Below are 25,059 nucleotides of genomic sequence, written 5' to 3'. Positions count from 1 at the left end.
GGCACTTTTAAACAGGACATCCAGGAAATTGGCTGATATATGATTTCACAGAGGAATTTGGTTGGACAGATGTGATCAAGTACCAAAAAATCAAACAAGAGACTGGAAAACCAGTGGGGAATCCTAGAGTTCAGGAACTAAGTGGGCCTTGATGCTTGTGATTTATGGCAAGCTGAACCAGAAACCCTCTGACCTCATCTCAGTATTTGAAGATTCAAGCTCCCAAAGTGACAAGCAACCAAGCACAATCACACCAGCTATTTGAGATTTTGAAGGTTGAGCACATCCAAGATATGTGTCAGCACAGTTTCAAAGACAACCAGAACAGGACAGCCGAAATGGTACTATACTGTTCCAGCAAGTTTTCAGAATCGGTACACTGTATTGGCACAAGATAGTCTTATAACTGTGTGTTGGTACCCGCTACCACACCATTCCAGAAAAATAACTGGTACGAGGTCCAACAATGACATTTGAAATCTTGTTTGTAAGGCTGGCTGGCTTACATAAACTTAGGATTTGATAGATCTCGAAGTTGGCCTATTTACATCGCTAGATAAGTTCTTAAGTTAGATTACTCTAGAATGTGAATTTCTTAAATGAAGAACAGGAAAATCCTTCTTAGGAATAGCTAAAATACATTATAGTGTGGTTGTAAGATTCTGTAGACCATTTCCAGTGCTTTGATTCATGAATATGTACCTGATCATGCTTTTGTTACAAAATGGATTAATTGCAGTAACAAAATTCATTTTCAGACATTCTGTATCTAATTAGTTGCTCCATGTTCCTTGTCATATATCATGGACACGCTGTCATCCATTCCAGTGTGAATAAAGAATGATAGTGAACAATTATGCCCTCAAGTATGAGGACCTCCAAGCATATGGAATTTATGTATCTTTCCCAAAAATATGATTTTGTTGATATTGCTTTGATCACCGAAGGAGAACGAACCCATGTGTCAAGTTGAACCACTCTAGTATGCCTAGACAACTGCACATGATGACAGCCATACAAGTTCAACACCCAGCTTCATCTATGCCTATGAATATCTTTTTTCTTTAATGTGTTAGATAAATAGTCCTATGGTAGTATGGCGTTGAGTTTTTGGACATTCTAATAATTACATAACTAATTTTATCCAGTCATCTTATGATACACACCAGAATTACAGAAATCATTCCTGAAATGATCAAGATAAACTTTTCTCTAGCATAGGGGAAGGCAACGTTCACCGTACCACCCCATACTGGGCAGTATAAGGCGTACCACACCATACCAATACTATACCGGTATGCCAAACCATCCTATATCGACACAACCGTACCATACCATACCATATATCGAAATTATAGCGAGATTTCACTGGTACGGGTTCTAGTACCAAGATGACGAACCTTAGGGGAAGGTTTTAAATCCTATGGGATAAAGATGTCCTTGTTTCTCCATGGAAAGGGATGGCCTGGTCCCATCCCATTACAGCAGCAGCCCCGATCAGGCATCCTAGTAAACATCCTCTTTCTTTCTTTTTTTCTTTCTTTTCTCTTTCATGTTCTCTCCTCGTGTGGATGGGTTTCTGAGTTTTAACCCCATTTCAATCCCATTTTCTCACAGAAACGGGATACGATGGCTGGGACATAAAATCTTGGCATAGGGCATGCATTTTGGTAAATGGAACGAGGGAGTTTATGCCTCTCCTAGTCTCTAAAGAGCAGAGGCTTTCATTCAGAAATGAAGTATTACTAACAATGTGATGATTGCCCAAGAAATTATGCACACCATGGAAAAAAGCTTCAAAGAGGAATTCGTTGATCGTGATCAAGGCAGACGTGGAGAAAGTCTATGATAGGATTAAATGGCACTATCTTTTTCTGAGTGCTTCAACACTTTAATTTAATTCTAAGCTTGTCTTTTGCATCCGTGAATGTGCTTGTGACCCTGTTTGTTTATAAATGGTGCTTCTTAATCGTGCTTCTCTTCAATCTTGGGTATGCGACAAGGTTGGCCCCTTTCTCCTTTCCTGTTTACATGTTGTTGACTTGTTCAGATAAGCTTTCTAGATCCTTAAAATAATGTTGTATACAGCAGGTATACTCAAAAGTGTTTCAGCCAGGAATGATGGTCCTCAAATATCACACTTGTTGGTTGCTAATGATCTGCTATCATTTGTGAAGGCATGCTAAGTTCCTAACTAACACACCTGGCATTCGCAGCTATTGCAGGAGATCTTTCTACAGAACTTGTTAGTGATATCACTTCTTTGGCTATACCAAGATTTCAATGTGATAATAGACTGGTCTGGTGCAAAACTGGCTCTAACCATATGAAGGCCCTGATGTCTATAAACCTCTGAAGTATAATTCTGATTCACATACATATCTTTTCTTGATTTTGGAATAATTTAGCTGTTCCAAGGGTTCAAATATTCTAGTGGAAAATTGCTGGGCAACGGGTCCCCTGTAAAACTCTCTTTGGCACAAAGAGGCTTGATTAATCATCAATCAGTCCATTGTGACATCAGCAGAATTGAGGTGATTGAACATATCTTGATAAATTGTCATGCAGCTAGAGCCACTTGGATCCATACCAGTGCAAAGGTTTGTGCTTCGAATAATTTTGACTCCATTAAATGTTTGCTAAGCTGCATTTCTCATGGGAGTTCCCGGTCATCAACAGTCTATTGGTTCGCATTGGGCTGGCTTTTATAGAGTTCCAGGAATGAAAGGCTTTTACATAACAGGGCTTCTATGCCATCCAACTTGCATATGAATTTTATGAGGCACGATCATCTACCTTGGCTACCGACCTATGACATTGGGATACCTGCAGCTCCAGGAGCTCACTCCCTTCGCCTTCAACTTTGGTCTGTTGGGTACCCCCTCCTCATGGGATGGGGAAAGTAAATTTTGATGGCCCGTTTAAAGATGGACAAGCTGGAGCTGGATTCATTGTTCAAAATCACTTTGGTCAGTTCCTATTCGCAGGTTTATGCATCTTCTATGCCAATCTCTGAACTATGAGCTGCTTTGGAGGCACTGATGGTAGCCATTTATACTTTAAGATGTAGCAAAATTATGCTTGAAGGTGATTCAATCTCTACTGTGCATTGGATTTGGACCTATAGTGCCTCTTACACACGGTACTTAGCCTCTGCTCAGAGATATTCATCAAGCTATATCCCGTCTCCAGCTTTTCAGGGCCCACCATAAACTTTGGAAAGCTAATTATGCTGCTGAATGGCTAGCTGGAAGGATACCTGCTACTTCCACTCTTCATTGTGATTGAGCTTGCTTTGCTATTTCAATATGAGTACATGGGCTGCCACTGTTTTCATTCTTGTTAATCCTGTTTTTTGTCCTGGGGTTTAACACATCACCCACCCCCCGCAACAAAAAAAACCAACTTGTAGTTTAACTCTCCACTAGTAGTCTATATATATATATATATATATATATAGAGAGAGAGAGAGAGAGAGAGAGAGAGAGATCTTATCGAACCAAAGATTACAAATGAAGGTGACACATACTATGGGAGCATTGAGGTGTTTCCTGTACTACTGGCAAAATGTGACGACCTACAAATTTTTATTAATGTGCGAACACAGTCTTATTTCCTTTTGTAGTCTTATTTCCAGCTTGTTTGTGCTGTTTCTTGTTAGTATTTATCAATAGCTGTGTCATGTTGATTTAAATGATTATTCACTTCAAACTGAGAAATGCAAATGTTAAATAACAATCAGCACAAAATATTCAGGATTATTTAAACTAGCATCTATTCTTGTCTGACTGTGTGCCAAGCATTGTCATGGTTTGGCATGATGCTTTAGCGCCCCTTTATTATGGATAAGCTAGTTGATGAGAGATGCAATAAAAAGATGTGACCTTTTGTATGTAGGTGTGAAAAAAAATGGTAGAACTACTACAAATTATTCATGCCTATAGTAGATCATGATATTATGCAAATACAAAAAGAATCACATTAAGCATGAGCAGGATAGACATACACAATAATTCAACTTATAATTCTTTTATTTTCCAAAAGTATCTGTGATACAATTCAAGGTATGCTGAACCGGTGCCGTCAGCCATATCGGCCGGCCGGCCGGCGATATGGTTTCATACCGTACCGAACCGACGACGAAGGCAAGCGGACCCGAACCGGAAGAAAAAAAAAGAGAAAGAGAGAGAAAGAGGAAGAAAGAAAAAGAGGGAGGGGAAGGAGCCGACGGGGCCGCCGGACGGCATCCGGCTGGCCGCCGTGATCGCCGGAGGGTGCAGTCCACGCGCGCAGTGCCGCAGGCGTGAAACAGGGGCGTCGCCCCTGTTTCGCAAATTTTTTTAAAAAACCTAGTTTTAAGTGAAGCCGGCAAATAGTTTGCCGGCTTCACGATTTTTGTATTTTTTTTTTTAAAATTTCTTAAGTCGGCAACTAGGTTACCGACTTCATAAGTTTAAAACAAAAAAAAAAAAAGTTACCGACTTCATAAGTTTAAAATCAAAAAAAAATTAAAAAATCGAAACAGACGATCGTCTGTTTCGAAAAAGAAGAAGGGGGCAGAGCCGCGGGCTCCGCCCGCTCGACTGCCCTAAGGTCGTCGACGTCTGCTCGCCGGCCACCGGGGCCCTCGTGACGGAGGCGCCATCCGTCCGGTAGGTCCCTCACCCCCCCTCCGAGCTCTCTCTCTCTCTTTCTCGCTCTCTTGAAAGCCCTATCGGGCGATACGGAGCTCGGAAGCCCTCCGACAGCCGCAGCCGGCCTCCAACGGCTCCCACCTCCCTCCCTCTCCTCCTCTCTCTCTCTCTTTCTCACTTTCTCTCTTTTTTCTTTCCGTACCTCCCATGTATCGAATTTACCGGCCGAATCATACCAATTCCCCGTCGGTCCGATACGATACGGAGTGTACCGACCGGTTCAGCATGGTATGAAAAACCTTGATACAATTAAAATGAATATGTGAACAGTATATAATAAAAGGTCACTTCTAATTCAACTGGCCCTTCAATACCAAAACAAAATCATAACAAAAGCATCAAGTAACAAATGTTACTAAAACATTGTTTTTGGAAGTAAAATGCTCTTAGAACAGGTCACATACCTGGGCTAAAATATTATACGATACAAGGCGGAATTTGAAACCTGGAACAAAATTTTGGCATGTCAATTAGAAACTAAGTGCAATCATGAAAAAAGGTCAGCAAAACTGTTTGTTCATTTTAAAAAAAATAATGTGCAAAATAAATAGGTCACAAGCATAGGTATGGAAATGGTATTATTATGGTAACTTGTAGTGTCAAAATGGATCTCAAACATTTACAACATAAGGAATTTCTGGAATTCAAAGTTCCTATGACTTGTTAGAAATGAATTGATAAAGATAATAACACCATTTATTTTTGTTCCCAAGGAAAAAATTTCAAGCTAACATCTAGACTCTAAAGTTAAACAACTCAAAATTAGTTTCACTAGTCGCAAGATGATCTTCCCATTCATAATTTGTTGAATGCGGAGCACTTAAAAGTTCACTCAGAAGCCATTACCACTTATCCTACTCATCATGAGAGCACAAAATAAATAGCAAGAAGTCATATTAAACTGGTCCCCTTTTATTATGCTTAATTTGGTGTGGAAACACCACACAATTTTAAGTCCGATATCAAATATCTTTCATGTTTCAAATTAGTTGTCTTTCTATATAATTTTTACATTCATATACACTTGATTGAAACACATAATGATGTAACAAATTCATCTCAATGCCCCACATTTTGTGATATCTATTTTTTTTCATAGACCATGTTTAGCATGCATTTTTGTGTTTGTAGAAATCTAATGCTGTCATCAAGGGACTTTTATACCTACTGCAAGGGGCCCATCAAATTATATTGACTTCATTGTAAACCATGCCAAATGATAAATGATTTTTTATACCTCCAGTGCTTTTGCACGTGCTAGCCATGCCAAATGATGATTGATTGATGTGGTTATTCTTAAGAAAACTTCACCAAAATTACTCTCTCTATGGTTGTCAATGGATCAACTTGCCCTAAATCTTCCAAGAAAATTTAATTTTGTGAGTATGGCAGGCTGCATGAAACAATCATCTTATCTGCTAAAGAAGGATGAGGCACATTTGGCAATATAATGATTTGTTTCTTAAAGTATAATGAATTGATAAACAACAACACTTGTGAGTTACCACTTGGGGGGAAAAATCATGCTTGTCATGGTCTGGAAAGTCATCCTACATATATTGAAGTTTATGCCTCCCAAACTGGCTGCTTTGGTACAAAGTCTGTTCTCTCCAAAACTTTACCCAACATTGCTTCTCAAAGATCATCTTAAAAGAGAACATCTAACATGCATCAATTGTGGCATTCTAACAAAGAATGAGTAGCTGCCCCACAAATTCTACTAACTTCATATCAATGTGTCCAGCTCTTACAACATTAAAATTTGCAGTTGACCTAGATAGGAACAAACAATGAAATGGGATCCAAAATGTAGACCCTGATGAGATGAAATACAGTTGTGTCTTTATGCTATATATGCATGAACGTACTTAAATATGTATGCGCTATATTTGAGCACATGTAATGCATGTATGACTGATTAAGATTAGTGATATATATGATATTAGAAAAAATAAGACTAGATGAAGTCTTGTGATTACTCAAGAGGCTCTTGATCTTGTGGCAAGATTTCTTAAAAAGTTCACTGGTGAACCACTTTTTATGATGGCGTGAAATAAGGGCCCAACAATTCACTAAAAATGAGAAGATAATGGCGAGGGCCCCAACAGTGTGTTGAGCGGTTTTTTTCCTAATTTTTTATCTATGTTCTGATAACTTAAATGAATACATCTTGTTGGTCAACTCACTCCACTTGTGTTCTCTAGACATATTCTAGAAAGTGACAGAACAAGTATGCCTAACAATAGAGCGGGCATAAGTAGCAATTTTCTTCATCTCACATACTTCTAGCTCACCCAAAGTCCAACATCAGTATAAAGGAATCAAAGGTGAATTTCACCAGTGGCAGAAATGCATGTGTATTTTTCATAGTTCTAACATGAAAGCATAAGATAATACAGCATCATGATAAATTCTTTCCAACCCTGTCTACCTTAACCTTCCACTGGCTACTTATCCACTTAATTATTCAGCTAGCGAAAAGGTCAATTTTTTTTTTTTTGCAGAAGGATGTCTGCAAAGTTTTTGTCATTGGAGATAAGTACAAAGTGAGCAGTAGTCTAAACAGATGCAAATTGCATAAATATACGCATAGTGTCTTCAGCAAATGTGCATCCCATGCATTGTACTTAAATCAAGGGGCAGAATCATATGGGAACTAGATGGACCCTTGAGCTGTTATATGCCTCAAGAACTCCATTCATTTTTGGACAATGACAACATCATTTAGTGTGTGGGAAGGAGGGGAGGTGCTAATAGAATTGGTGTATGTGGTCTTTTTCGGACAATGAAGACAATTAAATAACCAAAGAAGCTAGTAATCCTCCAACAACAGAATTCAATAATTATGAATGGAAGATGGAAGGGTTTAGCAGCTTCAAGCTAAGAAAGTACGCATCACAGACTAACAGTTCTATAACATTACAATGTGACACAACCGTAGGACCCTAATTTTGATAGAGAATTTACTGGTAAGAAAATACAGCTGCAAAAAGTGTTGATATTTCGAATTTTTTGTCTTATCATGTAAAGAAATGCGAGTTCACAACCTAAAGATTCTAATCGCAAAGGAATACACAAAATCATTACTTCCAAACTGCAGAAGCAAAATAATCACACCCCAACCTTTTCTCAAAGCAAGTTTATGTTACAAGGTATAGATAGCATGTGAAGAAGGAAACAGCAAAAGAAAACAAATCCTCCAAAAAGAATATTTCAGAAAAGCCAAGCAGATCTGCCAGCCTTATCTAGAGAATGCAGTAACACTTTTGAGAGTTTTGATCATGTCTAGCTTAAGTGATACGTGCACTCACATTATTGCCAAAGGATGACCTTTAAATCATAGTAAATTTTAAAAAAAAAAAAGTATAGCCAAAAACAACAAAATTTGTTAACATTCAAATGACTACATGTTTTCTCTAACAATTAACTGTCAAAAGAGAACATGAATAAACATACCATTTGAAGTACTTTTTGTTGTAAATTCTCCATCTTCCAAAGAAATAAACTTCGGACAAGGAGGCTTCGGCATTCCACTCATCTTGCTCTTGCAAATCCTCCTGAACAATTGGCTGTTGATAGTTTATTGGAAGGAAGCATCTTGCAAGTTTTTTTTCATTTGTCTAACTGAAAATACTTAAATTCTTATGGTAAATTTAACTATTTTATAGATTTTTTCTAATTGACATCTTCAAGAATGACAAGGATTGCAGAAAGGATGACATAACAGTGTGCAATGCATTGAACAGCTCCAAGTATTAAAGCAGAAACAACATCAATTTTAAAAGCAGTCATTAAGATTTATGATGGCAACCCAAGATTAAGCTAGCTAATAGGAAATACAGAAAGAATTTCTAAAAAATGTATAACTGTCAGTTTCTGAAATATTAAATGGTTAGATTAAGTGAAATTTTCAGAAAAATTTGTTTTCACATAAGCAATGGGATCAAATTTTTGATGAAAATAATACAGCAAAAATCACCTCCTCAACTAAATGATGAAGCATATTAACAGCAAAATGGGGAAGAATGCAAAATAAATAGAGAATGCCAAAGGAGAGTAAAATTTTAGTTTTCACTGCAAAACAACAGAATATCTTTCCCAGTCCCATGACAATTGCAAGAAGGTACATCCTACCAAATACCATCTAATTACTTATACTTTTCAAAAATTCTCATCTTTTTTCTTCAAACATAATGCATAAGCCATAATTCTCCCAATTCTCTTCAAATGAGGGCAAACTCAATGCAAGTAACCATGATGCGACGCCTACCATGAATAATATTTTAACAAAGTCACCTTCATAAATTCCATACCCTATCTTCCCAAACACTCGCCCTGGCACCCTTCCCCAAACCATTGCTATTGCCAACTCTCAGAAAACAAAAAACCCACAGGGCCTGCATATTGGCAACCTTGATCCATTCCTATTTTCATGATTCTATTCCATTCCAGTTATCATTAATCTCCATAACTGCTTTCCTAGGGAAACCTATCCATTTCCTTTGAAACCCTAATACCTTAACCCCTAGACTTTTTCTCTTGATATTAACAACCCCAATCTACTCAACAAATATGTGAAAGTTGTTTTCCCAACTTCCTCTGAATAACTCATTTCCAAATCCAACATCATCAACAGATGATCTAAACCACAAAATTTGTCTTTGATCCATGAAAACCCCTACTAGTAAAAGAAAATTCAAACTGTTCTCTATCATTTTTTGGTCACATTGGAATTGATCGCAGAATTGTCCATGATATATGAAGGCATATGGAGTGACTAAGTAGATATAGAATGTCCAACAATGAATTTAATCACTGCAAGAAATCCATTTTGTGACAAAGGCACAAACAGATACAAAATCATGAGACCAAGCACCAGATACGATACATAATCATGAAACCAAGCACCAGATACGATCTACACAATTTTACAAAAATACTATAATTTATTTTAATCATTCCTTAGAATAATTTTTCCTGCTCTTCCTTTTGAGGATATTTTCCAATTTTTCTACCTTATGAATTTCATGTTCAAGAGTAATCTAACGCAAGATCTTACTAGCTCGTGATGTGGCCAGCTTCGAGGTCTATCAAATACTAAGTTTATGTAAACAGGCCAGCCTTACAAAAATTTTGGATATGCTCAACCTTCAAATAGCTGGTGCAATTGTGCAGGCCACCTTGGGAGAATAAACCACAAAGATGTCAGAGAAGCAATCACAAAAGTAAAGAGAAGATAAAAGCAGGAGTAATCAGATTGATCTAATACTAAATTGGTGTAGTCATATGAAGAGATGGCATGCAATTTTTAGCAAAGCAGCAAGAGCAGAAGCAATATAAATCAAGAGAAAGAAGTCAACCCTGATGATCCATGAGGGTTGTTTGATCCAGTCCTTGGAGTCAGTACAAGGCCTCCACTGGTGAACCACAGAGTCAGCATTGTGGTGTTTTGCATAGATTCAGCACCACAAAAGAATAAGTGTTTAATAAAGCCTCACAGCCTCAAATGTATTAACTGTGTATGAAAAGTGCAGCAAAATAATTTTTTATAGACTCGGATCCGATCCCCATCCCGAGCTTCCTGGTAAAAAAAAAAGTAGTTTATTCACAGGCAGCGACAATCCTACCCCTAAATAGTTTAGGCAATGGCACCCTAAAAAAGACAGAAAACAACTGATTCATCCGTAATCATCATCTACATGAAAAGAATGGCAAGATCATAATTTTAAACAGCTCTGGTTATCCTGTAAAATGGAATTGTCTCTACTTCACACAATTCTTAACCTAGTGAAAAGTTTATGAAATGTCTACTCTTGCCTAAAGCTTTTCACTGATTGTTCAAACTTTTGGTTGTTGTCTGTCCTAAACCAGCAAGAACAATCATCAAACTCTTAAGCCAAACTTGGACTTCAAACTCTCCATATGATAATTGTAATTTTCCATTGCAACATACAAGGTCTCTGTATTACACTAAAAACAGAAAGTGAACTAACCAATAAACTACGATCAAATTGACACAGACAAATATTATTAGTTGGATGTCCCACTTAGCCTTGTGATGCACGCACACAATTTTCATTCCCATACATGGTCTTCTTGCTGAGTGGCCTTTCCTAACAGAAATAAGATGTCGCTAGTGCTTCTAGAACAGGCAACCTCTATCTACATCACCATCTAATTTATATCCCACTATTGGTCATAATGCCTATCTCGAAAGATCATTCCCAATCAAAAATCATGTATATAATCATCTCATTTGTATCCTACTATTGCCACATGTAAGAGCAACAACTAACCCCCTTCTCTTCCCCTCCTCTTTTTCTACTACTTCCCATTCAATAGACTAACTATAGCCTCCCTCTCTAAAACCACCTCCCTCACTCAATCTAGCCTAAGGTCATCAACTCAAGAGGTATTCGACACAATCTCCAAGGGGGACACCTATGCAGACTCTGATCTACACATTTGGAATTTGATCTCCCCCATAATGACATGACAATTTGGAGAGTGGAAAAGGTGTCGTTTAATGGAGCCCTCAAGGATTGAGGCATAGACTATCAAGGAGCAAGAGGAGGCAATGCTCCTGTCCTACTCTTTCCAGGGATGGTTAGGAGAAGATGAAAATCACCAATGGAGACTTCCTCCTAGTGACATAGAAAGCATAGAAAAGGGGAAAGAACCCTCAAGCACCTTGGTTTCCATTGCTATCATTGTGACCAGAAGGGGTACTTTGCTTTTAAGTGTCAAAGCAACTTCTTCTACTATGATGCCTATGGGCATCTATAGTACTTTTGCCCTCAACTGAGCCAAAAGGATTGGTTTGACATCATCGAGATCAAGATTCGCTAAACCACCCAACCACCCAATTTGGGGCATGCCAAACCATACCAACGGCTAACCGAGATAATTCCAATGTTCAAAACAAAACAACGATAAAGATGAAGGGAGGGAAGAGAGAGAGCGAGGGGGCAGAGAAGGAGAAAGAAAGGCCAAAGAGACCGCTGGAGGCTCGCCAAGGCCACCAGAAGGCCGAAAATAGAGAGAGGAGGGGAGGAAGAAAGAGGGAGGGAAGAAGAGGGAGAGGGCAGGGAGGCCGACGATGGCTGTCGAAGAGTTATGGAGGCCTCTGATTGGTCAGACCTTCCTCTCCGCCCTTCATCAGATTAAAATAGGAGTGATTCACCATTGTTTCAATCGCAATTTAATTTTTCTTTTGCCAACTCACAGGAAAGTTAGCAAACCAACCTCCCCGACCTCTCCCTTTCCTTCCCTCCCTCTCCCGCTCCCTATCTCTCCCTCTTTTCCTCTCTCTAGTACTCCCTCTCTCCTGCTCCTCCGATCATTCGAGGGCTTCCGTGGGCCTCTGGTGGCCACGACCGGCCTCCCTACCCTCCCTCTCTCCCCCCCTCTCTATAGCTCTCCCTCTCCCCCACTCTCTCTCCTGTGTCGATTCCGGCCTAACATGGAACAGCACAAAGACGTACTGAATCATGCCGCTGGCCGACCAGTGCAGGCCCTGATATCGACACAGTGAATCTTGATCGAAATATTTTACCACTCCAACCAAGCACCTAGTACACATTGAGTTCCAATATGCTCTAACAACTTTTTTTTTTGCTGTAGAATGCGATTAAAAGGGAGTTAGGTTTCTTTCCCATCTTTGATCAATAAAGATTTAAAGATTCTAGACGAGAGACATGAGAAAAGATGGGATGCAAGGATAGCTCTCAAGATGAAACACTTTATTGTCAGGTTAAGTCCTTAGTTGTTGCTAGATCGAGTGTAGCTAGTGTTCCATGAACATAGTTACAACTTACAAGAATTGGATCCGATAGTGTCTCCAATAGGTATGACTCAACAAGAGGAGGAAAAAAGGAAGATATAGGTATGCATATAGAAATAATTTACATTAAAGTATTATATAATTAAATAAATAAAAAAAATAAATGACATCAATTGTTAAGGTCTTGCAATAATACATATTTCTTATTGAAACTCCTAACAAGCTTAGGGATTTTAGAAAAATGACATTTCATAATGCCATTTTAGTACCTAAATGGCCACATTCTTGACCCATCTAAAAAACAATAAAATGTCACTTGTAACATTATTATAGTAATGAATCCATTTTCGAAAACTCTTTACAAATTTCTAAAAGCTCTAACAAGAAAAAAAAAAAAGTATCCAAGTCTCTAACATGTATCCAATTCGAAAACGTATCAACATAGATTCAATAAGCTAGATGAGATTATCCACATAGTACAAGGACAATTGATGCTTGTTCTATTGGAATGGAGAAAGGGGAAGATAAAAGGGTGAGGTAGTAAGTTCACCATGCCTAGGTAGCTAGCTTTGGAGGAGAATAGGATTTGGGCAGTTTGTGGAAGATAAGTTAAGGTTTGCAGGTGGAGATTCTATGTATGGTACAAGGGCCGCTTCTGTATATATTGGCAACACACTACTTGCCAATCAACATACAGGCAGTTGCAACAAATCCTTCCCTTACATTAGGGAGTGAGGCATGAGAGGATGCATTGCATGGAGAGGTTGTGCTTGAGTTCTTCATCTAAATAATTCACAACTAAGTGAGGCATGGAGAAACCAGCTCACAGGCTTGAGCTGTCAACCAAGGAGGATGCCAGGTCTTCCAGTGGACTATCTCCCATCAAGCTTGAAAAGCGCTCAACTGCTCATTGGCGCCAAGGAACATTTTTTTCTCCTTTGCATGTTGCTCAATCCAGATATTTGCTTGATTATTTTATGCTTCATTGGCTCTGTGTCTATGGCCTTGGAGGTGTTTTGGCTACTGGAAAGATGCAAGACAGAAATGAGTTGCATGGACGTCATGCTCTCAACTCCTTGAAGTTGATCAGCGACTCTCTTGGGCTTCAAAAGGAAGGGAAGAGCAGGGGTGCTGTCTAAGAAATAAGGTGAAGGTGTGTATCAGTTCAGGGACTCAACTACTTGAGTTGGGGTTGACTTGACTGAAGAAGTTGTGCTTCAAGCACAAGATGTTCAAAGCAACAAAGGCCAAGGGACAATGATAGGGATGATATAGGCACAGACAACAAGACAAAAAGGTCACCACAATGTAGTTATCTGATAGCCATTTTGTTTGTTTGATATTTTTGTAAAGGGGAAAATATCCTGTTTTACAGCTTGGGAATGAGTTTCCATGCAGGTTTTGTGAACTATGGGGCATGGAAAAGAGTCCAATCACTGCTTCATGCTAGGAAAGGTTGAAGAGAATTCTATCACTGCTGCTTTCTTGGGATGGTGAGAGAGTCCTATTACTCGATTGCTTCTTCCTCCTCCTTTTCTTTCTAATTTTTAAGGTGGTGGGAAAGAGTTCTATCGCTTGTTTTTTCTTCTTTCTGAGGTTTTAGCCACTTCCAATTCTCTCCTATTTCATTTCTGTTGAAAGAAGAAGGTGGCTTTCCACTATATTAATCAAAAGAAAGAACGGGAAAAGGTAATCAACAGTACCTAGCCAAACTTCATAACATGTAAAACAGCGAATATATACAGAGAAAGGAAAGGAAAGTAAAGAATTACCCTCAACACCTCTATACCAAGAGGGCAGCAAGAAACTGATCAAGATCTCATTTTTATAAAGAAAGACTAAATTAAATGACCTCCACTAGTAGCGAAATAAATACTAATTTAAAGTTATTTTACAACGGAAACTATTTTGCAATCTTCATCAGAACTTATGCATGATTATAAAAAGGACATATATCAACAAATCCAGCGGACATTGCAGAAAAGAAAAGCCAACTAACTCTATTTAGTCAAAATTTTGGATGCAAAAGATTTATTTTTTGAGTAAGGGATACAAAAGATTTATGGCCAACTTGAACTTCAACTTTAAACGGAATTCAGCTCAAGGACAAAAAGAAAAAAGAGAATCCAGAAGCTTGCATCTGCTGGTTTGCCAAAGAGAAGAAGACGGATCTTGGGTGCAAAGAGATTGGAATTCTGGAGCCCTAAATCATGACAGCTACAAGTTTCTCAGAGTCGTCTTGGAGATTAGCTCGTACCAGCGCTCTGGCGCGGAAACGGGAGGCCGCAGAAGAAGAGGAAACCCTCTCAGCATGCCCCCACTCCCCCTTTCTTTCTGGACTCGCGGAAAGGAGATTGCCGTTCCGCTCTGACGTCGGTTATAACGATGGCGGCGCTCCAGTGCATAATTGAATTGGAGCAGCGGCTGCCACTGACTCAATGGGCCAAGCAGCCCCAAACACAACGAAGTACCAGTTTGAGTCTAGCAGGGGCTGAAAAGTCCCTGAGCGATGACCTCAGAAGTTTTGGGGTGCTTTTGGTTCGCAACTGAAATTTGATGGATGGGTTAAAATAAAAATTATAATAATTATATTTTTAATATATAAAATTAAAATTAAAATTAAAATAAAATTTGAATGTTAAGATAAATAAAAATTAAATTTAAAAATTTAAAATATTTTTATTTTTTTTGAAATTAAAATTAAAAATTACTTCAACTAAATAGATAGAATAGAATCATCATTTCTATTTCATTTCACCCAACCAAACATATCCAACTGGATTTAAAGAACTTTAATTAGAATTGTTTGGCAAGGGCACGTTTGTTTGGATATAATGTGGCATGTCATGTGCCAAACCCAACTCATGGAGTGCATAAAAAAAGCCACGGATAGTTATTTATCCTATCCAAAAGTATACCAGACTACTAGGTTTGCATCACTCTCTTCTTAAACTTAATACGATAGAGGGTGCATAAATGGTTAGGTAATGTTGACTTTAAAAATAAAAAAGTAAGAAAATTTTGGTTAAAAAGAAAGCAAACAAATGAGGAAAATAAAGCCATCTTATCAGCATGCATAGTCAAACAAAAAATATTGAAATTATAGGCTAGCATTTGGACTAAGAAGAATTTATGAACAAGCATTATGTGCACATAGATTTCATTGCATCATATATATATAAAGGCAGCATAACAAGCTAAGCTAGGCCAAGTAAGCATAGGGTCGCCAACCTAAAACCATTATGCACAACTGGATTCGGAATGCCTTGACTTCACTAAGAGGGTGCTTGATTGGGGAGAGTCAGGGTCTGAAATCGGAATTGAAATGGATAACTCCCATTCCAACTATTTGGTTGAAAGGAATCACATTCCGATTCCGATTCCAGAGTGGGATGGGAATGGCTCAATCTATATAAAACTCAATCCTACGTTCCTCTATAGATTCAAATTATCATTCTAATTTCGATTCCGATTCTATGAACCAAGTGCTTTGAAGAATTTGACCATTTTGATTCTGATTTCAAATCATTCTAATTTCGATTCTGGCCATGAACCAAGCACCCCCTAAATATAAATACACTTGCATTTGAATTTCTAATGTGGGATTGGAAAATATGAAATTAATAATTTGAACCTTTTCAAATTAGAAAGTAACAAAAATTTCCAATGGTCTATCAATTTCAATAATCCTTAAATAAAATTTTCTAATAGAGGATCAATTTTGTTAATTTTTAAACATACATCACTTATGTGGGATTGGAAAATATGAAATCTAACAATTTGAACCTTTTCAAATTAGAAAGTAATAAAAATTTTTAATGGTCTATCAATTTTCATAATCCTCATTGGGGGATAATTTGTCACCCAGACCGAAGACATGAGTCAATAGAAAGGCATGTGTAAAGTGTACAGATGACACCACAAAACACTGTTGGACATGAATTTGTCCAATCTCGGAAGTAGATATGTTTCTCTAAACCATGAGAGGACTATGTGAAGGAGGTCATTCAGTACATGACACCGAACCTCCTCGATCCTAGCTTCGAGCTCAATGATCCTTATCCCTGGTGAACATCTTAAATAGATTACATCATATTCCAACCGGTTCAGACTTCGACACCTTGATCAAAACTTCACCAGCTGATCCTAGTTTCCGCAGGCATACTTCGACACCTATCGATCTTTATTCTAGTTGGCCACCTCTTTCCTTCGATGCCTATATTCATTGGACTGCTCCAAAGTCTCCTCAATCAAAGTGGACCGATCCTACCTACATCTTCGTTTCAAATTCAAAAGTACCTATGACGCTGTAGGCTCTAAAACAGATAAGACAAATATAACTACCTAATCTCGATGATTTTGAATGAAAATCTCGTCATATCACATCCAAATCGGCTAAACAACCTGTCCAAAATAGCTGTTTAGCCCTCGCCTATAAAATGGCCTCTAGTGAACCCCTAAAGTATGCATACAATCTCTTTCAAAAATGCTCCTTCTCTCTTATTTTTTGATATCTGATTTGAGTATCAGATGGTCCCCGTCGGAGCCAACTTCAGTTAGGACTTGTCTTGCAAGTCTCTTCTTTGGAAGGGCACGCCACTGCTCCATCTATCCGATCAAGAGCCAGATTTCAGCTGTAACAATCCTTAAGTAAACTTTCTAATAGCCTATCAATTTTGATAATTTTTAAACTATATTAGGCTACACAACAGAAAGCTCTTCATGCTTAAGGTTTCTATAAGATTTCCAAGACACATTTAGTACCCCTTATTTAAAATATCAAAGTTCTGACAAATTTATTCAAATCATTTATTCATTTATTGCTAAGAAGGTCCCCTTAGAATTTATAGAACTAGTTAAGAGCTTGACATATATGGAAAAATAAATTATTGTTTACACTCCATTTCTTGATAAACATCACTCTTACGATTCCATAAAACACACATAAGAGTGGATACACACAAGTTAAGATCCCATCAGTAAGAAAATCCAAAATAATAATTCATTAGGTGTTATGGGGTTGTCCTACCTCAGTCGTGGACCTCAGGACTCATCCTTGAAAATTTTGGGCCGATGGAGACATTGGGATAATGATGACCTACCACGAGAAGTCAAGATGAAATTATCATACCAGCCTGGACTCCCATCAACCTCCGAATCGACGCCTTGTTATCAATAGGAATGAAGTCCACAACTAACACCGACCTCCAGATCGGGATTCTGCCGACCACCAAGGATAAGATCCGATGGTCCGTACTGATATGGATCTAATCAGGATGGCACCCCGGCTACAAGCTAATCTCAGTCTGCCAGTTCATCATGTCATATGGGTGTTTTATTGAAATCTCCTAACAAACTCTCGAAACATGGCCACGTGGGTATAATAAATACCCATGACTAACAACCTATGGGCTTAGATCTGACAACCTATAGGTTTAACCCTAACAAACTCTGGCACCTCCCTATATAAGAAGGTAATAAAAGGACCCTCAAGGTAGACTCTGGTAAGCCAATCCAAGCCATTCTCAGCTTTTATTCTCTCTCTGTACATATACTCAAGCTTCGACTAACTTAACCATTAGAGGATCCCCTGTCGGAGGCCCCACCTTTTGGTGTGAGCGGATTTCTTTTGTGAGTCTGTTCTGGTGTTCCAATCTCTGGATCTCCTCCGTCCTCAAGCATATTAGCACCTCCAGAGCCTTGATGCAATAATAGGTATTTACACTAAATAGTTTAAATTGTATACTTTTTGTATGGTTATTTCATTCGAGAATGGACACAAAGGGATGCATGCTTTAGAAAAATATTAAGGGCATTTAGTATGGGATGTGTTATGGGGGCAGTCGAGACCTCGAGACTCATCCTCAAAAATCTTGGGCAAATGGAGACATCGAGATGACGATAGTCCACCATGGAAAGCTGAGGTGAAATGATAAAACTAGCTTAAACTCCCAGCACCCTTAGGTCGATAGCTCTTATCAACAAGAATGAGGCCCGCAACCAATGCTGACCTCCAGTTCGGGATTTCGCTGACCACCAGGATAAGGTCCTACGGCCCATATTGATATGGATTTGATGGGAATGGCACCTCGGCTACGAGCTGATCTTAGTCTGCCAATTCATCATGCTACATGGGTAGTTTGTTGGAATCTCCCACTCTCGAAATACGGCCACATGGGTGTAAAAAACACCCACGACTAACAACCTATAGGATTAGGTCTGACAATTTACAGGTCTAGGCCTAACAAACTCCAACACCTCTTTATATAAAAAGGTAACAAGGAGATCCTCAAGAAGGCTCTAGTAAGCCAATCCAAGCCATTCTCAGTTTCTATACTCTCTCTCTCTGTGTATGTGCTTAAGCTCCAGCTAACTTAACCATTGGAGGATCTCCCATTGGAGTCCCTCAACTCTGGTGTGAGTGGACTTCTTTTACAGGTCCATTCTGATGTTCCAACCTTCGAATCTCCCTCTGCCCTTGACCACATCAGCACCTCTAGAGCCTTAATGCAACAATAGGTATTTACACTAAATAGTTTAAATTATATACTTTTTGTATGGTTATTTGATTTGAGAATGGACACAAAGGGATGCATGCTTTAGAAAAATGTTCGGGGTGTTTGGCATGGGATGTGTTTTGGGGTCATGCCACCTGGCCATAGACTTCAGGACTCATCCTCAGAAATCCTGAGCCTATGGAGACATCAAGATGATGACGGTCCACCATTGAAAGTTAGGCGAAATAATCACACTAGCCCAGACTCCCATCTACTCCGGGTTGATACCTCATTATCAGCAGGAATGAAGCCTGCAACCAATGCCGACCTCTGGGTTGGAATTCCATCGACTATCAAGGATAAAGTCCCATGGCTCGTACTGATACATATCTGTTTGGGACGACACCTCGACTATGAGCCGATCTCAGTCTACTAATTCATCATGCCACTGGGCGGTTTGTTGGAATCTCCCATAAACTCTCAAAATATGGCCACATGAGTGTAAGAAACACCTACGACTAAGAACCTATGGGCGCAAATCTGATAACCTACAAGTTTAGGCCTAACAAATTTTGACATCTCTCCATATAAAAAGATAATAAGGAGACCCTAGAGGTAGGCTTGGTAAGCCAATCCAGCTGACTTAATCATCAGAGGATCTCTCACCAAAGGCCCATCTTTGGTGTGAACGAATTTCTTTTGCAGGTCTGTTCTGGTGTCTTGACCTCCAGATCTCCCTCCAACCTCGATCAGATTAGCACCCCAGAGTCTTGACGTAATAAGATGATCCATCTAAAATTAAGGGTGATAAAATCATCATATTTGGTTGTCCATGATGATTCGATGGGACAATGATCTTAAATCATCCCTACTCCTCAAATCATCCCTAAATCTAGTGATGGGATATTCATTCTTGAAGTCAGAAATTTAATATCACCCCTGGACAATAATCTTGAGATGAAATATAAAGACCAAAATACTCTCAATCTAGCAAAAACTTTGATATATCAATATACCGTTAATATATTATATCAATATATATGTCTGATATTTATTATATTTGATATTATATATTATATTTATGATATATATTAAATTATAATATATTATTAATCATATTATTGTCATATTATGGATGTGGCTCGAAGCAATTTTGTTAATACTAGACATAAACATAAATGTTCTAGTTACTTGGTCAAATTTTGATAATATCTTAATCTATCATAGTTGAAAACAATTTCATAAGTATGGACAATTTACAATCCTCATTAATTTTCTTTTGGATTTTAACATAGCAAATGCATCTCAACTTTATATATATGCACCCTCTCATTTCTCTCCTCGACAAATAGTACAAATTGCACATATTTTTCTGGACTAAATTAACTACAATCTCATCAAGTTTGAAAAACATGTACATGTGAAGCTAAACAAGATGGAGAACATGTTTCATGCTACCTAAGTAACAATCATATGTATTGGCATTTGTATTAAATTCTTGTCAAAATATGTGTCTGTACCAATACCTTCACTTTTAGTGAAAGCGAATGGGATAACCGTGATGGCCCAGTCTACTAGACCAAGCCATCTCTAAAGAGCCACAAATCCACAAATGAAATGAAACAAAAAAAAAAAAAAAAAGTCAGGGAAGACTTCCAATGGGAGTCTTCTTCCCAATGAGTTTGGAAAGGAAAAGGACTCCTAGGACTGTCATTCTTGAACAAAAAACTTGAAGGTCCTCTATAAATTGGACCCTCTCCCTCTATGACCTTCCACCACAATCACCATCTCTTTTTTCTCCCTTTTTCTTGTGTTGTTTCATTAGAATCCCATCATTGTGCTTGCTAGAAAGCTATTGGAGATAAAGTCTCGATTCCCCTTCCTCTTCATCTTCTCATGGACCTTTTTCTAGCTAGTTTCTATTGATAAATTGGCCAAAATCAACACTCGATTCTATATCCTCTATTTTTCAGCCTTCTTTATTCTTTTTTTGGCCATCAGCACCACCATCTCTTGATGTCAGACCCTTGGTCGGGTTGCTCAGTCTACCTACCACCTATCTCGATAAGATCATGACCACCAGTGAATAGCTAGCGACCAAAATCCAAGAAACAACAAGATCATTTTTTATTTTTGGGCCTTTTCCCATGATTTTTTGTTGGTCGATTATTGCCACCATCAGTCCATTACTACCCACACTAGCTATGCCCTACCACCCATTGCCAGACTTTCGACCATCAACCACCAGCCCCTTCCTTCTTAGGCCAAAGAAAGAAAGAAGAGAAGAAGAAGAAGAAAAAAAAAAGAGAGAGAGAGAGAGAAGACCAGCTCTATTTCTCTCTCTTATGTCTCTCTCTTCTTTCTCTTGACCCATAAATTCTAGTTTAAAGTTTGACTTTAAGTCCTATAGATGTGTGTTAACCCCTAGCAAGGAGGTCCGAAACCATCCTGATGCCTGGATAGCCTATCGAACCGATCATCCTGATCATATTGAGTATTTTTTAAAACTCACTATTGATGAACTTTATTGGATCGATCTTGACATTGATCGAGTCCATGCCTTATGATTTGTTGATCGTATCACTTATACCTGACCCATCCAAAGCCACCAAACACCATCACTGATCAACAGTCTCTTCTCTTACTATTTAATTTTATTGAATTTATTAAAAAAATTGATTATAATTTAATATCTTAAATAGGATTGCTAGATTCACCTAACGAGCTCTGAAATCTAAAATAATTGAGATAAGTAAATCTTACACTCCTTACTATCCAACTATAAATAGATCTTACACTCCTCATTTATTTCAAATTATCATATTTTCATGCATATGGATTGTTATTAATGAAATTATATTTTTCTTAAAATAAAGAATCAGCATAAGTAAAATAAAAAAAGTATGCTTCATTATGAAAAGTGATTATATGAATGTATTTTATGAAAATAGCAAGTTTATAAAGTACGAATCTTATCATGCCTTTTATTATTTTTCCTATCTATATATATATAGACACACATGTTTTAGAAAAAAATATAAAGTTCTTTAAAAGCTTTCAGACAGTTATTTATGAATCCTTAGAATTGGAGAAAATCAATATCCAGAGCTAGCATTGATACAAATACGGATCCTATCAGTAGATATATATATATAAAGTTAGCATATAAATAAAAACTTGGTCGATTAAGAAACATGAGCCTTGTTGCATTCATATAATGACCATAGTACGAATATATGAGGATTATGATATAACTATGACAAAAAATGATTTATAATTTTATTAATCATATTTATGAATTATTGATGATTTAAGCATGCATGATATGCTTTGTGATTTGTTTAATTATACAGTACTATGAAGTGCTCTATTTTTATAATTTTTGTTATTTTTTCTAATTGATATATATATATATTTTTTTTTTATCAAAGATGCAATAGTAAATTAACCTGAGCAGATTACAAAGTATTCATATACAGAAGGCCCCTAGACCAACAACATAGAGAGAAATACACCCCAGGGAAGCTGAGTATAAAGTTACATAACATGGAAGTTGAAATAAATAAGAAGAGCAATAAGCCGGTAATCATAAGAACAAAACAGCTCGAAAAATTGATAACATGAGAGAAACATCCAATACAAAAGCAACTGAGTTGGTACCAAGCTCATATGCTGTTGGAGTTTCTAAAGAATCTTAACTTGAAGCTGCTGAATGTTTAAGTCTGAAGTTGGATTGCAATACTAGCTGGTCAACAAGATTATAATGCACTCATGATTATAAAAGGCTATGGAATAAGAAACCCAGCAGTGAGAGAAATAGCCATGTTAAGGAAGATAAATCTCATGTAATAATTTCCAATAGAATAATGAAGTAGAAGTGAAATTGATGGATATCAGTTAACATCCAGAAACCACTGTTTTGAACAGAACAGTCTTCTAACAAAAATATTGATGCAGTTGGATGAACAAAATGTCCTCTGTTGTTGATATAGAGAGCTCAAAGCTGCCTATCATGGAAGCTGAATATCTGCTGAACTCCATATATAGTGGCCAAATAGTTTAGTAATATTATGTCTTTGTAACTGCGTATACCATAGTTCAACAAAATAAGGTATAAATTCATCAATAAGGCTACATATCCATTGCATTTCAAATAGCTAAAACAAAAAACTCTTGCATTAATAGCTCATCTGGATTTTGCTAAGGAATTGAACAATTATCATGAAGACAAATAAGGTATGTAGCATAAAGTTTCAGTGGCAAATATTTTAGCAGCTAAGTTGCGAAAACAAAGCACCCAACATGAAACACACTTCCATCACCTCTCTTCTTGTGCATTTACCTATGAGCATATAGAGAAGAGGATAGAATTGCAATTGAACAGTACCCAAGCTAATGACATAACTATGCAGTCCATAGGTTAAAGGAATGTATAACCAGCGCTGACCTTGCAAATAGTAAAAAACTCCAAGAATTCAATGACCCCAAGTAAGACTAACCAAAAGCAGAGAAAGTAGACCAGTGACACATGAAGCAGCAAAATAATACAATAGAACTCAAAGCATCCTCATTAATAGCAAACTAAACATATCTAATGAAAGCAATAGAATAGGCATCAGACCGGATAATTCTGGCAAATTCAGATTTTAGAGTCTCGTCCTAGAAAACCTGCACATCCCCTGACAAAGCCTTATTAGCCATATAATCAGCTGCATAGTTTGCTTCTCTATAAGTGTGAGAGATTTTATAGGATGAACTGTAATCTTTTCACTTAAGTAAATCTTTCACAATAAAAAGATGCTTATAATTATTTCCATCTAATTTTAAAATCCATATAACAGCAGTCAAGGAATCTCCCTCTAACCAAACCTTCCTAGTTCCAAATTTCTTAACCACAAATTGGAGACTAAGCCAGGCAGTTGTGAGCTCTGCAAAAGGAATCAAGGAAGATAAGATTTTTCCCAGCATAAAGTAATTGGCCAACATGATTCTTTATTACATACTCAATAGCTACCTAGTCCTAGGTCACGGAGGCATCAAAGTTTATTTTAGAACTCCATAGGAAGGGGACAGCCACCTTATATGGTTTGAAGAAATCCTATTACGACTTTGCTGCAAGCCACTACCTTAGTGCTTACATAGAGCATCATCATTATAAGTAGACTCCCAGAGAGTATATACTTCAGTAGGGTGCCTCGGACCAAATGAAAAGGGAGAACATTTGAATGTTGAAAGATCCTCTCATTCCGATTTAGCCATAATTTTCAAGCCATGGTCACAATGATGGTTTTGTTGCCCTCATGCATCGTGGTACTAGATAGACAATCAAAAAATTCTTGCAAAGAATTTGGCACAAATCCTAGCTGGCAAACAACATTAATAACATCCAGCAATCCTTCGCATAATTACATGAAATAACAGCATCATGAGAATTTTCAGGTGAATGACAAAGATCACAAAGTTGCTCCTCATTCAGGATGATTCTTCTTCTAGTCAATGCATACCTATATGGTAATCTTTCCCATAAAAGACATCATAAAAATAATTTAACATGAGGAAGAACCTTAAGCTTCCAAATCGAAGTGAAACAAGGTATATTATCAATTGGTAAGGATGAGAAACAAGAGGGTACATATTGGCTAAAGAGGAATCAGAAAGTTTAGAAGAAGCTTACATAAGCTGATCAGACCAGAGGGGCTACCTAATAGCGATACAAACTATAAGGTTCATCATTTCAATAGCAAAGCAATTAGAAAGTTTTGAAATATCCCAGCCTCTAGAAGGAGTTATGAAATCCGAGACATGCAAATCATTGATATTAGAATCCATATTAATAAATGTTGGCCATCTATTAAGAGGTATATTAGAAATCCAAGGATCATATAATGCACGAACATGCTGACTAAACTAATAAGCTACTGAGACTGATATTGCACAATTAGCCCTAAGAAACATATTTTCCTTTAGATGGTAGATGCTTATCTAGGTATAGAATAATTTTTCCAGGATCTAGCAAAGTGGTATTTAGAGTAAACAATCTACGCCCAGAGAGATAATGGGTGTATAGTAAGTTGAGTAGCCAACT

At 37.7% G+C, this 25,059-nt stretch overlaps 1 protein-coding gene across 15 annotated transcripts in view; it reads right to left on the bottom strand.

The window, feature by feature from the left end:
- Window positions 1-14,960, bottom strand: part of LOC105053526 (carbon catabolite repressor protein 4 homolog 4) — a 38,505-nt gene extending 23,545 nt beyond the window's left edge. The window contains exons 1-5 of one of the 15 annotated variants that reach the window (XM_073245516.1): window positions 14,616-14,946; window positions 10,055-10,275; window positions 9,754-9,874; window positions 8,151-8,263; window positions 5,099-5,139 (exon numbers count right to left, since the gene is read on the bottom strand). In XM_073245516.1, the coding sequence (XP_073101617.1) occupies window positions 5,099-5,139; window positions 8,151-8,232 (123 nt within the window). In that variant the 5' untranslated portion in view covers window positions 8,233-8,263; window positions 9,754-9,874; window positions 10,055-10,275; window positions 14,616-14,946. Of the gene's footprint in view, window positions 1-5,098; window positions 5,140-5,931; window positions 6,012-8,150; window positions 8,264-9,753; window positions 9,875-10,054; window positions 10,276-14,615 lie in introns of those variants that run through there. The other 14 variants (XM_073245517.1, XM_073245525.1, XM_073245509.1 and 11 more) reach the window with 14 other exon arrangements.
- Between the last annotated feature and the right edge of the window lie 10,099 nt (window positions 14,961-25,059).

This window comes from Elaeis guineensis, chromosome 11 (genome assembly GCF_000442705.2).
Source record: "Elaeis guineensis isolate ETL-2024a chromosome 11, EG11, whole genome shotgun sequence".
In the NCBI taxonomy this organism is placed as follows: Eukaryota; Viridiplantae; Streptophyta; class Magnoliopsida; order Arecales; family Arecaceae; genus Elaeis; species Elaeis guineensis.
This window is presented reverse-complemented; position numbering and strand designations above follow the sequence as displayed.